The 15,457-nt window shown below is 36.7% G+C and overlaps 1 protein-coding gene across 4 annotated transcripts in view; it reads left to right on the forward strand.

Annotated features, from left to right (window-relative positions):
* The window catches only part of LOC111503493 (solute carrier family 2 member nebulosa), a 49,193-nt gene extending 34,967 nt beyond the window's left edge, over positions 1 to 14,226 (forward strand). For all 4 annotated transcript variants that reach the window (XM_023157801.2, XM_023157802.2, XM_023157803.2 and 1 more), the window contains exons 2-3: positions 8,880 to 8,940; positions 12,574 to 14,226. In XM_023157801.2, the coding sequence (XP_023013569.2) occupies positions 8,880 to 8,940; positions 12,574 to 13,940 (1,428 nt within the window). In that variant the 3' untranslated portion in view covers positions 13,941 to 14,226. The remainder of the gene's footprint in view (positions 1 to 8,879; positions 8,941 to 12,573) is intronic.
* Positions 14,227 to 15,457: the final 1,231 nt, after the last annotated feature.

A 15,457-nucleotide genomic window follows, 5' to 3' on the forward strand; every position in this document is an offset into this window, starting at 1 on the left:
ACTCGATACTTGAACTACAAGAACTAGTGGTGTTGAACTGAAAATTTTTCCTTTGAATTGATTTGACATATTCATCTTTTTCATACACTACACTTAGGAGAAATTATTCTCTTTTCTCTCTTTCACTCCTTCTCCATTTTTCAGAATCATCTCATTGGCATCATCGTTTACTCACCTCATTATCATGCAATTTTTTATCGTTCAGCTCCATTCTTGAATAGTGTTGACCAGTGTATTTCATTTTATCGCCATACCCGGCTGCAGTGACATATGAAACTGATAGTTCTCTTTACGTCCTACCCATGATACTGCACAAGAATATTATATTTCAATCAGAGATATGTTAGACCGCCTAATTACTGCTTAGTGATAGCATATACAGTGCATTTCTTTAATGCCTTCCCCCCTTTCATTTTTTGAACGGGTCAACTCACCAAATTGAAATTTGGGATAATGAAATTAATGCATGAATACTTTATTTTGAAGTTAAATTGACAGATGAAACTTTCAAGATGGCGACTGGGCGCCATCTGGGAAAGGGGTGTCTTGTGACACATCATTTTGAAGCTCCTGACGAATACTTCACAACCCTAGAATATGAAGTCAATATCTTCACCTACTACAAAATGGCGGAACATTTAATAATTTCCTGAAAATATAGAAATATTTTTTTTATCTGCATGATAATGCATGAAGACTTTTTTTTGAAGTTAAATTGACAGATGAAACTTTCAAGATGCCGACTGGGCGCCATCTGGGAAAGGGCTGTCTTGTGACACATCATTTTGAAGCTCCTGACGAATACTTCACAACCCTAGAATATGAAGTCAATATCTTCACCTACTACAAAATGGCGGAAATATTTTTTTTATCTGCCATATGGCAATTCCAACAACCCGATAAAATTTGTTAAGTTATTTTTTGTTTATAAAAACGACAAAAAATGTCAGTACGATAATGAATATTGTTCAGTTAAAATATTATCATTTGGTTATCGGTTTTACTAGTAGACAGGTACCATGTCAACAATCTCTAAGATGGTCAATTCTCGTCCATTGAAAGAAAAAATTGAAGCGATTTTTATTTACAGTGCGACGCGTAACTCTCACGAGACCGAAAGGATTTTCAATGAACGTTTTCCGAATCGTCCTATCTGTAGAAAATATTTGAGGGAACTTGTAGCCAAATTCACATACACCGGTAGTGTACATAACCGTCCATTCCGAAAGAACAGCGAGTGCAAGTAATTGGTGAGATGGTGGTAGTAAATCCTGAACAGTCTACTTATTCCGTCGCGAATGTTTATGAGGTGTCTTCTTCTACTGTGTGGATACTTTTGAAGAGGAATAAGTATCATCCATACAAAATTAAAACGGTACACCAATTAACTGAAGATGACCCTGATCGAAAAACAGAATTTTGCGAAATCATGACGGAAACCATTGCAAGGCATCCTACCTATCTCCACAATATTCGTTTTAGTGACGAATATACTTTTTTTTTAACGGCAATGTTCACAGACAAAATTGCTGTTATTGGAGTGACATCAACCTTCACATTTTCCGGGAAACACATACCCAATATCCAGAAAAAATTAACGTTTGGGCAGGAATATTGGGAAACCATATTGTAGGACCTCAATTTATTGATCAAAATTCAACAGGGACTGTATTTGAATATGCTGGAAACTACTGTTGACCCTCTAATCACTGAAATCGTCTAAGCGAATCCTAATGAATTCGATATGGATATTATATTCCAACAAGAAAGTGAGAAACTATTTGGATACTACTTTTCCTGGTCGTTGGATTGGCCGTCGAGGTCCTACAGAATGGCCAGCCCGCTTGCCAGACTTGACCCCTTTGGACTTTTTTATGGGGCTATGTGAAGCGAAAGGTGTACGAAACTGAACCTGCTTCAATTTTGGATATACGCCAGAGAATTATAAATATTTGTAGATATATTGACGTTACTGTGTTCGGCGTGAAATATAGGATAGGCTGTTCATATGTCAAAAAGTTGAACTATTTTGAGCATCTTCTGAACTGACCTCAAGCTTATTACCTCATATTATGTAGTTGAATGTCAATGTATTCAGGCAGTTATTAAAAGTTCCGCCATTTTGTAGTAGTTGAAGATATTGACATTATATTCTTGGGTTATGATGCATTTGTCAGGAGCTTCAAAAAGATGTGTAACTAAACCCCCCTAGATGGCGCCCAATCGCATTAAAAAAATGCACTGTTTAGTAGTCTTCATGTCAACTAGATTGGGAAAAACTACAACCTGATTATTATGAAGACGACTATGCTATCGCTTGGCAGTAATCAAGCGGTGTTGGTGCCATAAGGGTGGTGAGCTCGATGCTAGAAAAACCAACCGCCTACCAATTGTAGGATCGATGGATATATTCTTGCGTGGTAGAATCGACGACTCATTGAGTTGACGATTACTGCCGTTTAAATGGGCCTTTCATAGGATGTGAGCTTAAAGCTCTGTAAGGGAGAACAGAACCACCGTGTTTGTTATTCCGTTTACGTAAGATTGAATTGAATGAGACCCTTCCGTTTTTTCTGGAAATCAACAAAAACTAATGAAAATTGATTTGACCATGTTGCACCTACATATCATCTTCAATTATCATCTATAAATAGTCATCCAGAATGAAGTTTAATTTTACACTATTTCACACACCTCTCTAATCATGAAACCATCTACATACTTTCTCCAACCAAGCCAAGCAAAAAATTACATAATTGAAAAGACAATATTTCTAATCATATTGCCGATCATACTTCTAATCATATTTTCATTAGTGAGTTTCATCACTACCTCACAAAATTGCACTGGTCTTCGGACAATTTTTGTACCAACTGCATTTTTGTATGTGTTGTATGTGTGATGAAACCATGAAAGTATATTTTTTCGCGTACCACCATGTGAAGCGGCCTCCAGAAAGGTAAAATATGAGATTGTGAGAGATGAGAGATGAGAATATGAGATAAGTAATAAACAAGTTCTACGACATTGCTATGGCACCTTTCACAATACCGTGTTTGAATATAATACATTCGATAAATATTTTCACTTTCATCAACTGGTTCTGGCAATCTTTGTTATTTAAATATTCAAAGTTGTGGCTTGCAACCCTTAATGTTGAAGGGTTGAGAAGTTGGAAATTATATACCCGAATGGAAATTTCAAAATAAATTTAGAATTTTTGGGAATTTTGGACATCACTACATATTCCTCTTTGAGCCCTTGTGTGTTATGACAACTCATGATGAAGAATAATCAGTTGTTATGACCCAGATCTGTTCTTTTTTGTAATAATAACCCAGATATGAATAATCTCTCTACAAGAATGTAAATCCGCTTAAATCCGTCGATACATGTACGTCGAATCATACTATGGTCTAATATCCTTATGATTTATGAGCACTAAACCCTTTAATCATTTCGAAATCATAATAAATAACATTTTCGGAAGTTATTAATGGGTGTGTCGCTTATCGCTAGATAACACAAAGATAAAAACCTACACGTTATTTTGTAATGAATGAATACCAAACAAAAATTAACATTCGTGCGGTGTCTTTTAAGATAACCTTAATTGATTTCTTTGTTACAGAGCATTTGGTAATCTATGGGTGCCCAGAAGGGTCACATATTTTTATTTTCAGTTTCTTGAATAATTCCGACTGTCAGATCGTAATCTTAAAATGCGGAAACTTCGACATTATAACTCAAAATTTTTTCTTAAAATGATGAAATTGGTTTTTGGGAAAGGAAGTTTTTGGCTTTCTACTACTCCATCTTGATACAAAAAACAAGGATGAGGGAATTTTCCAAGGATAGGAAGGAAGTAATCAATTTTAAAATAAATAACTCTATACATGGATGTGTAGATCATGCAAAGAAGTAACTTTCAGACACAAACTGAAAGAAAGTCCTCCTGAAAAAGCTACTTTCATATAAACATTGAATTACACGAAAGAAAAAAAATATTTCGAAACAAATACTTCCATATGAACACTGAATTATATAGAAGATACTTTTCTCTACTCAATTTGTATTTCAAACATTCGTTGTGGAATAAAAATCAGATATCATTCATATGAGTTCTACTTCAAATGAATGGTAATAAATTGCACTTACATGGAACACTGTCACCCTCACTGGTATACACCGATGTTTCGCCTTAAGATACTTGTCCCAAAGCTCTTCAGTACCAAATTGGATAACATTATAGAAAATACACACAGTTCATTCATGAATTATGATTTTTAATGTCACGGAATAAGCTTGATCTGCTTATGTCATCGATGACATCGTAATGTCATTCATTCACCTATTTGATTCAATCCCAGCCGAGGAATCTTATTTGAATTGAAGGGTTTATATTTTTAGGAGACATAATTTTTGGGAAAGAAAGTTTTTGGCTCTCTACTACTGGCTCACCTATCAAATCTTTACCTTGTGTTTGTACATATTTAAAGTGTGTGTTTTTGTATTTTGTAATTTAAACTCTTTCAAAACCAATGAACAAATTCACAGTATTATTACAAGACAGCGGAATGATTTATATGTGCCATTTTCAAGAACTAATCTTTTATATAGATCACCCACTGTAACTGGGCAAAGGTTGTACAATAAACTTCCCCCCGAAATTAAATCATGTATAACACTGAAAGCATTCAAACAATGTCTTAGGAAGTACCTGTTGAATGGTGGATTTTATTCCTTGGAAGAGCTTTAGTCTTAGTTTTTAGTTTTATTTTTATGACAAATTCTAAACATGTATCAGCATGTCTTTATGAAAATAAAGTATTATTACTATTATTATTATCAACGTTGTAAATGATGTTCGTCTCTCCAACCAGTCGAATGGCTCTTTTCTGGATGGAATCCAGCAGCTTCAGGGTATGCTTGGGGGGCGGAGCTCCATACATGAGATCAATACTCCAAAGGTCTGATGTGAGCTTTATAAAGCATCAAAAGTTGCTGAAGTGTGTACACTTTTCTGGTATGAAACAGTGTTTCGAGCTTTTGAGAAGCATGCCTTTGCAATTCCAGCGATTTGATTGTGCCAAGACACATTGATGTCCATTTTAAACCCCCAACAAACTCATCGAAGCAGAGAGCGGAATTGTCTGTCCTGACATTATTATATTCAGTTCGGAGACATTTACCTTTTTGCAGGAAACTGATGCCTGGGTTTTCGTGGTATTAAATTGAACCTGGTTACTTTTACCCCAATAGGAAATCACCTCTAGGTCCTCATTAAGATATGCTACCTCCTGCTGGCGGTGAACATGTACATCCGCAGCCGGTGACCTGGAATCCAAATGGAACGACGACACAAGTGTATCGTCGTCAGCTCAACAATATATTGGATTCTTGTTTTTTTCCAATAAGTCGTTGATATACAATAAATAGAGGGTTGGAGACAATATGGATCCCTGGGGAACATTTGCGTTGCAGATCAAAAATGATCCGTCAAGCCATAGCAAACCCTCATACCACACACGGTCAAATGCCTTAGAAATATCAAGCGCAACAGCTCTGGACTTTATATGTTTCTCGATTGCGTTATTCCAAATATGGGTGACATACTCTAGAATGTCGACTGTCGATCTTTGTTTTCGAAAGCCATATTGATGATCGCTCAAGATGTTAAAGTCTTCCAAATATTTAAGAATATGGTGGTTTGCGACTTTCTCCATGATTTTTGAGATCACTGATAGTAAAGCGACTGGTCTATAGTTATTTGGAAGTTTTTCCTTGTTCTTTTCGGGAATAGGCTGAATGCGGGCAATCTTTCATGGGTTCTGGTGTTGGGAATAGTGGGTGGTGTCTTTCCCAGAAAATAGACTGTGGAGTGGGACGCAAATTGTTCAGCTAGTGGATTTGCATTTTCTATGGGTGTTCTTGCAATTGAACCATCCGCCTATGTTAGTGGTGGAATTGTGGATTTTGTGAAGTTTTGATTACAGCTTTAGCTACCGACCAGAAGAAGCTAGATTCGTTGGGATTAATAAGTAGTTTATCCTTACGTCTCTGATTGTGAAGTTCTTTGCTTTCATTTATTCTAAGTTTGCAGCTGTTGCGAGCATTAACAAACCGAGTTCCGTTCTCGGCACTGGGATATTTGCGTCACCGCCGGTAAGCGAGTTTTTTGGGAGGCAACAGCTTGCTCGTAATCCGTTTGACGTTTGTTTCATCAAAAAGAAATGTATGCATCTATGGATGATGAAATTACTTCCGTGACTTCAAAGGCACAAGTTAATGAATCATTAGAGCAGAAACAATCATCTAGCCAGGGACAATTTCGGAAATTGTCTTGAGGATACTCCCACTCAGCAGATCTGTAATGTCAAACTTTGCGCGGCTTATATTGTTTCCCAACATTTATCGGTAATTCACTCAACACTGAAATGAGTTTGACGTCAGAAGATCCCAACGGAGACCTTACGGTGAATGTGTAAATTTCTGGATTGGTTGTTAGGTATACATAGATCCAGGAAACTAGCATATTCGTCGTTGATATTTGAAAATTTGAGCCTTTTGATATTGTGGACATTGGAAAATGTCAATGGTATTTACAAGTAAAGAGAATAGTGCCCTATACTCGTATTGTGTATCGCTTAGTGGTCGATAAACCCATCATATGAATTTAGTGATCTTCTCTGATATTATTTTAAACCACACAGCATCAAAATTTTGGGGCTCCAGAATTTCCTCTTCTCGACAGGAGAGATCGCTTCGTATAAAGTACATATTCCAAAGTGACGTCTGAATCGGGAGTGAAAATCATAGCCGGGTGGGACCAGCATCTATCATGTAATTTGATTAGTTTTGTGACTGAAATTGCCTTTCAAACCTCAACTTCGTCTGGCCTGATTCGGTTTTAAATAATGAGAAATAATCGAACGGAGTCAAATTGGAAGAATGAGTTTGGCTATTATATCATACCAGGCCTGCCAATTCAACGATTGGAAAAACTTCGCCTGAATAAGGTCTAACGTCAGTTCAAAACGCAGTAGAGCTCCAACTTTTTGACATCAGATACTATTATCAAATTCGTTAAGACTTTCTCTGAAAAAAATGTTTGAAATAACCTGTTGAAAAAATATAGAACAATGATTTTCAGTGTGGGCGTTGATTACCCATTGAAGATGTTCATGGTTCCAGTATGGACAATCCTATTTGTTGACTGCTGCATTCAATAAATAAGTAAATTTGCCAAAGAATGTTTTTTCTATAAATCCCTCAGGCACCTTCATTACCATTAACATTACCATGCATGATCCGCTTCTTCAATCGGGATCATCCTCGTTTAGTTCGTAGACAAATTGGATTCTTTTTTAAGCCTCAACCGCCAGGGGTTATTTGCTTCACAGTAATTCACATATGTTTTTTGTTACATTGACTATAATAAGTTTTTCAGTAGTAACTAGTAACTCATATTTTATGTAGAAAATTGATGTCTTTCAGTAATTCTAATAGTTTATTGTTTGACTGACCGTTCACTAACACTTTTAGATCTTTCATTTCATTTGCTAATCTCTTATCTGTGTATAGCGGACACTCCACCAAAAAGTGTTTCACAATTGATATTGTTTCACAGATGAAGCACAATGGGACTACTTCTCTCTCGAGGAGTTTTAGATCGTTATATTAAATGTCGGGGCAAGTAATTGTGCACTCTTGAAGTTTTGTGGCATCCTTGGCTAAACTATCGGTCTTCTCATTGCCCTCTATTCCGATATGTGAGGAAGCCCAAAGAAATTGGATTTGAATGTTGTTTTGATGAATATTTGATAGTTTTGTTTTTTTCTTCATCAAAACCGAATGTTATGAAGATTTATGTAGTGCAACGCTTCAAGAATTGCTGTCAATTCTGCAGTATAGATAGAGGTTGGCAATGGTAGTTTGAATTTTGCATTGAATTCATTTGTGATGGAAGCGGCGCCAACGCCGTTATTGGAACAAGAGGCGTCTGTGAAGATAAGCTGATGGGTTCGAAATGGTTGTTGGTAATGTTGGTTAAAGGAAGGTGGATGGTCCATGGAGGGGGATAATCGGTTTCAGATGAATGAGCGGTTTTGGGTATGGTCAAATTGAGGTTATAGGCATGGAACTCGCAATACTTCATTGGTACCTACTGTTCTGTGCAACAATTTTTCTTGTGGATTTGTGTGAATTCTCTTCAACGTCTAACAAAATATCTTATTTTATTTCATTTTATAACTTTTGCCCGGTTCGTTGATATCTTCGATATGACCAGTATCGTAGTAGTGTGGCATTTTCAGTAATGATCTGGGGCGTTTGGGAACATTCCAGATTATTGTGGCACGATCAAGGGAATTATATGATGTGGTAGTACTCTATATCCCATCCAAGAAAAATGTGCCCGTTTTTACCAGAAGGGCGTGCTTTTGAAGATCTTAGCAAATTTTAGAACAGTTCAGAACATTCTAGGGTATTCGAGAGCATTCCACAATATGCTGGAACATTCTGGAATGTTGTGTAATCTTCAGGAATAGTCCTAGGTCATTCTGAAACATTCCAGAACAGTCTATAGATTCAGGGTCGAATTCTTACTTACTGGCCCATAAGGGGTGCCATGTGTAGCTATAGGAAAAAGAGGTCAATTACAGGTCCATTCATTATAATAATGGTAATTTATCACTATATTCAATCACATATGTTGGGTCGTGCCAACCAAACCAGGCCCAAAAGTTTTGGGAAATAACTTGAATATTCCTCATGTACGAAACGAATATTATGAACGAATATTAATATTTTTTTATCTTCATTTAACTTGTCACATGGTTACATTCAATTAGTTTTTCAAGTTTCCTTTTCCCTTTCAGAATAAAATGGCGGATAACGGGACATCAAAAACATTACCGCAATATGTGGCAGCAATTTCTGGTAAGTTTTAATTTTTATGAAGAATATTAACTGTATTTGTAAAATAACTCCTTGATGCGCTTTGTCATGATATTTCAGTTTTATCACTCAAAAAATTAATTCAAATAAATATAGAAACAGGATTACCAGAACCATTCGTTTTTCTTACAGATAATGTACTGAGAATGCAATCTTTCACGGTCGGAGATACTACTGCGGTAGACCTTTGATAATGTATACCGCATCAGTAGACGAAAAGTCAGAGATATAAAGCTGCAGACCATGGTCAAAAACCAAGAAATTAGCTTTCACACAGATAATGTACCTAACATTGAATTTCATTATATTTTAGAGTTACGAGTAGTGATTTATGGAAAAGAAGGCTTTGTTGGGAATATATACGTCAAATTTTGATATATTCTAATATATTCTAAAATTGAGATTATCACTCGAAAAATCGAAAGAATTCATTGAAAAGGTTTTTCTGATTTCATACTTACATAATAGAACACAGTTTATGAAACTGGATGATAACGAGTCAACTTGTGAGGGAGTTATATTATGGAGTCTCTCAGGGGAGCGTCTTAAGGCCACTTTCATTTACACTATGTACTTCACGTTTTGTAAATGTTGATTGTAGCTGTCATCTTCATGCGGACACTACTAAAATATGTTATTTTTTCAATCTTACAGATTTTATGATATAGTATAGTAGAGTAGAGCTTATCAACTAACTTAGTTCGTTATATGAAAGTTCAATCGATCATGTTAATGAATCCAAAAAAATCGGTGGTTTTGATATTTTGTAATAGAAATGTATGGAATTTTTTGAAAAATCATGTAAATTTAATTAACGGTTATGCAAAAAAAAACTTTCGAATCATCACATAGAAATTTGAGACTGACAATCGATAGACTCCACATTTCAGAGAACATGTTACTGATGAACTGAAAAATGCTTTTCCTTCTTAGAAATAGGTCTACTCTCGAAATTTTGGTTTTTCGTTTATATACCAGGAACCTTTCATGTATTAATTACCTCATAATTATTATTATATGATTATATCCTCAGTTACTACGATGAATTTCATTAGTTCGGACTTCCATTGTCTGATATTATATAAAATGATTTGAAATCCCTGAAAAAACTAAAACAAAAAGAATTGGAAATGAATAGCTGAAAATAACAATTATATCAGGCAAAAGAAATCTGAAATGAAATAATAATGGAATAGAATACAAGTAAAAATAGAACTATTGAAACAAAAATAAAAATAAAAAGCTTAGAGATTCCAAGCCAAGTTATTTCACGACGTTTCGATTGTTAGTATCCACAATCGTCTTCGGTTAATGATTGGACTGATTCATCTGAGAGATGACTATTAATGGGTCATTCGAGTACTTTCACTTATCCCCGCTTTCCATTTTTTTCCGCTTCACTGGTTCAGTGGGAGATGCCTGTTTGGAGGGAGTTAGCCATTTTTCGCTTGATGATGGGTTTCCATATGTTGCGTATCTCCACTCTAGCTTGACTGAATACGTTGTTGGGCAACATGTATGCGGCTTCTTTGAATTTCCTCTCAAACCAATGTTTCTCTTTGTGTACAATCTCAGCTTGGGACCACTCGATGTTATGTTGATGGGTTCAAATATGCTCTGCTATTTCTGATTTGCTGGTTTCCCCTCGCTGTGTATGTTTCTTGTGCTTGGCAATGCGAACATTCAATGGGCTACGGATAGTGTTTTCGGATCTGAAGCAGGTTCTGATGTACTTCGAACCAATTCTTCTTATCCTTTCCGATAATCCTCAAATGAAGGGAAGTGCAAGCACTGGTTGTGACGTCTTCTCTTCCTTGCAGCCCCTGCTGTCTTTTAGCCAGAGTGTCTACCATCGCTTTGGAATAGCCATTTTTCATAATGTCTAGTTCCTTCTCGATACTTTCCTTTGTTTAACAGATCCCGAAAGCACGGTCTAATAGAGTCTTGATGATTCCTCTTTTAGTCGATCGATGGTGGTTGGATTCGTGGTTCAGATACTGTCCCGTGTGAGTGGAGTTTCAGTATACAGATGTTTCCCACTTAGTGTCGGTACTCTTCACCAATACGTCTAAGAAAGGCAATTCGTTGTGAATTTCCTTCTCCATTGTGAAAGTGATGGAAGGTCTTACGCTTCATAATGGAGAAGGAAATTCACAATTAGTTGCCATTCTTAGACGTATTGGTGAAGAGAATCGACACTAAGTGGGAATATTCTGTATACCGAAAACCCACTCACACGGGTCAGTATCTGAACCACGAATCCAACCACCTTCAATCGACTAAAAGAGGAATCATCAAGACTTTATTAGACCGTGCTTTCGGGCTCTGTAATACGAAGGAAGGTCTCGAGAAGGAACTAGACATCATCAAAAATGGCTACTCCAAAGTGATGGTAGAACAGACTTTGGCTAAAAGACAGCAGGAGCCTCGCAAGGAAGAGAAGCCGTCACAACCAGTGCTTGCACTTCCCTACATCAGAGGATTATCGTGAAGGATAAGAAGAATTGGTTCCAAGTACAACATCAGAACCTGCTTCAGTCCGGAAACACTATCCGTAGCAGCCTCACAAAAACCAGGCCACCAAACGCGGACTGCGATTCCAAGAATTGCATTTACCGGATACCCTATGAGTGCGGAATGGTAAATGGGTGAAACTAAGAGGCCATTGAAAGTTTGCATTCCGAGCACAAGAAACATACACAGCGAGGGGAAACCAGCAAATCAGGGATAGCAGAGTATGTTTGGACCCATCAACATAACATCGAGTGGTCCCAAGCTGAGATCATATAAAGAAAGAAACATTGGTTTAAGAGGAAATTCAAAGAAGCCGCATGTATGATGTCCAACAACGTATTCAGTCAAGCTAGCGTAGAGATACGCAACATATGGAAACCCATCATCAAGCGAAAAATGGCCAACTCCCGCCAAACAGTCATCTCCCACTAAACCAGTGAAGCGGAAAATGGAAAGCGGGGATAAGTGAAAGTACTCGAATGACCCATAAATAGTCATCTCTCAGAGGAATCAGTCCAGTCATCACCCGAAGACGATTGTGTAACTAACAATCGACACGTCGTGCTTAATATATTTGTTATTTTCAGCTATTCATTTTTTATTCTTCTTTTTTTAGTTCTTTCAGGGATTTCAAATCATTTCATATAATATCAGACAATGGAAGTCCAAACTAATGAAATTCATCATGAAACATTGTCAATCACCTTCAAACTCAGTTACAACATTTGTGATTTTTAGAAATGTATTATTATTACTATTATCATATGGGTGCTTAGGCTTTTGGAGCAGTGGTGTTATTTATAAAAATGAATAAAAATTCAAAATTATCTCATGCAGCCTGAAAAATGCATTAAACTTTTTTGGTACTTTGAGAAATAACCTCATTTTTTAAAAAAAATTGAATACAATCATAATGGTAGAATGAAAATTTCAACAAAAATTAAATTTTACAGATACTTTGAATCGCTAGTATTTTTGCTTATTTCTCAATTCGAAGTTATTAGTCAAAAAGTCCAATACGATGCGGCTTTAATTTGTCACGCTGTATATTATTCACATCCACATTATTCACACTTTATTAACAAACACTTTTCGTTCCAGTATGTTTGGGAGCTGTCGCTGCCGGAACCGTACTGGGCTGGACGGGCAACATATCAGAAAAACTGAAACAAGCAGAGTTGAACGACATCTCCATAGATGAATCCTCTTTAGGATGGATCGGATCCTTCATGAGCCTTGGAGCTATGGTGATGTGTTTTCCGATAGGAATTCTAATCGACATCATCGGTAGAAAATGGGGATGCATCATGACGGTCTTTCCTTTCAGCATAGGTTGGCTGCTCATCATATTTTCTTCCAACCCCGGCATGATATACGCGGGAAGATTCTTGACGGGTCTGGCAGGAGGTGCATTTTGTGTAGCAGCACCGCTTTATACCAGCGAAATTGCTCAGAAAGATATCCGTGGTACCTTGGGTAGTTTCTTCCAACTGCTGTTAGTGATAGGGATACTGATAACCTACGTGGCAGGGGCTTGCATGTCTCCAACAAATGTCTCCATACTATGCGCTGTGATTCCTCTGATCTTCGTGGCCGTCTTCTTTTTTCAGCCGGAGACTCCTGTCTATTTGATGAAAAAAAATAAAACATCCGAAGCGATAAAATCTTTACAAAGGTTACGGGGCTCTTCTTATAACGTTGATAATGAAATCAAGGAGATTCGTGAAGCTATAGAAAATGATCAAAAGGCCAATGTTCCTTTTTTTGTTGCACTTCGTAGTAGAGCGAGCATCCGAGCGCTTTGTATTTGCTTTGGTCTTATGTTTTTCCAGCAAATGAGTGGAGTGAATGCGGTTATTTTCTACCTCAGCGATATTTTTAAAGCATCAGGAACGTCTTTAGAACCTTCGACTGCCAGCATAATTGTAGGAGTAGTACAGGTCATTGCAACCTTTGTTTCGTCCATGGTTGTAGATAAATTCGGTCGCAAAATTTTGCTCATCCTCTCCGCAGCCGTCATGATGATTTCGGGACTTACTTTAGGAATTTTCTTCACGCTGAAAGATCGGGATATTTTGGACGATAGCCAACTAGAGAAAATTGGATTTTTGCCAATTTTGTGCCTAATTGTATTTATAGCGATGTTTTCTATCGGGTTCGGTCCTATCCCTTGGATGATTTCTTCGGAATTGATGCCAGAGGAAATCAAGTCCGTCGCGGTTTCTTCGGCAGCAACTTTCAATTGGTTTCTCTCTTTCATCGTTACTAAGTTTAACGTGGATTTGAGGTCTTCCATAGGGAGTGACTCGACGTTTTATATTTTTGCGGTAATTTCCTGTATTGGTACCATTTTTGTATATTCAGTCGTTCCGGAAACCAAGGGAAAAACGCTCGCCGAAGTACAAGAGCTTCTCTCAGGAACCAGAAAGGATGAGAAGCAGGGAATTGATAACCCTACTTTCAATTAATTATTGTTACTAAGATGTTTGTATGTGATCAATTTGAACTCATTTGTGATGTGTACCTGAACTGAAATTGCAGAAGGAGGAACGATTTACTGTTAATTTCATTTGTTCAACTTGCGTTCTTCTTTTTGATTGGTACACAAGTCATAAAGTTTATATGTGTTCAAATGTTTCAATATATTGTGACAGCTAAAGCTCTGTTAAGGTAGGCAGTTATTTTATATTTGTATTATAATTTATTTTTTATATATTAAACTGATTAATAAATGGATTTTATTTCCATATGCAATTTTAGAGTTTGATGTTTTTACTATTTAATTTATCACGATGATGAATAGATAGACAGTATCTATTTCAATGATTTGATGATGGAGATCTCCAAAAAAGTATTTATAACAAACAAGTCGTTTAGTTCCATTGACGTTTTATGTTTGAAATTGAATTTAACGTTAAAGCCTGAGAATTGAGTATTGATAATTGAGTATTGTAGAGAGAAAGGTATATTGTTATTTCCTATAGAGAGTTTTCATCTATAGTGGAAATTAGGGAGGATGTATATTATGTTAATGAGTGTGACGATCTATATTCGGGGAGACCACTGCCGCTAGGTGGTAGTACAAAACTCAAGGATAAAAAAGGAAACATCAAAATGACATTTTGCATGGCAATTTCTATGGAACATTACGTTTGTTTTCTTGATAAAAATTCTGTCAAAAAGTCTCCTACAGAAATAACAATTACCGAGAGTTCGAAGTCTGGTGGAACTGCAGCATTGTCTGGAGAAAAATTAAAACGAAAAAAATCTTTGTAATAACTATCTGTTCCATCCAGTAGCGGTTGAAACTTTTGGTGTTTATGGCTCGTAGTCTATGTTATTCGTTCATGAACTCGGAAGAAGAATAGGCCAAGTAACGAAAGATCACCGTTGTACCTCTTTTTTATGGAAATAATTGGTATTGCTATTCAACGTGGTAATTCTGCTTCGGTCCTTGGAACCATTTCTCCTTCACATAATTTTGATGAAGTCATGCGTTACCCTCATTTCAGTACCGGACTGAAATCTCTTCGAAACAAGCCAAGATATGTGGATATTCATCAGTCTCCTATCAAGGTTAATTCGCAAGTGATTGATCCACCTTCTTCTTTTTCAGTGCGGTCATTGGACTTAGGTTATTCTTGCCCTCGAATATGAGTTGCAGTCCTCGTGGTTCTGGTTCCTTTTCAGTGGAAGAGCTTCATGAAGCAAAAGCCAAATCGATCCCTCTACGAAACTTTCATCACTTGGAAGGATCGATTGCTTCTTGAGAAATGGTTTTTATGCAGATTCTGTGGAACATGTTCTTCCTTACGAATCAGTAGAGAGTTGTCCTGAAAATCTTGAGAAGAGAATTTGATTGGTAACTTGATTAGGTAACTCTTACTACATGAATAACATTTTACAAGTGTTGTTCATGACGAAGAATTTCAAGAACGAGGTTTTAATGATGAACGAAAATGTTCACCCATTCACCAAACTCAAA

The sequence above is a fragment of the Leptinotarsa decemlineata genome, unplaced genomic scaffold (genome assembly GCF_025532065.1).
Source record: "Leptinotarsa decemlineata unplaced genomic scaffold, Ldec_3_MD MMD2_tig00000133_RagTag_RagTag, whole genome shotgun sequence".
Classification (NCBI taxonomy): domain Eukaryota; kingdom Metazoa; phylum Arthropoda; class Insecta; order Coleoptera; family Chrysomelidae; genus Leptinotarsa; species Leptinotarsa decemlineata.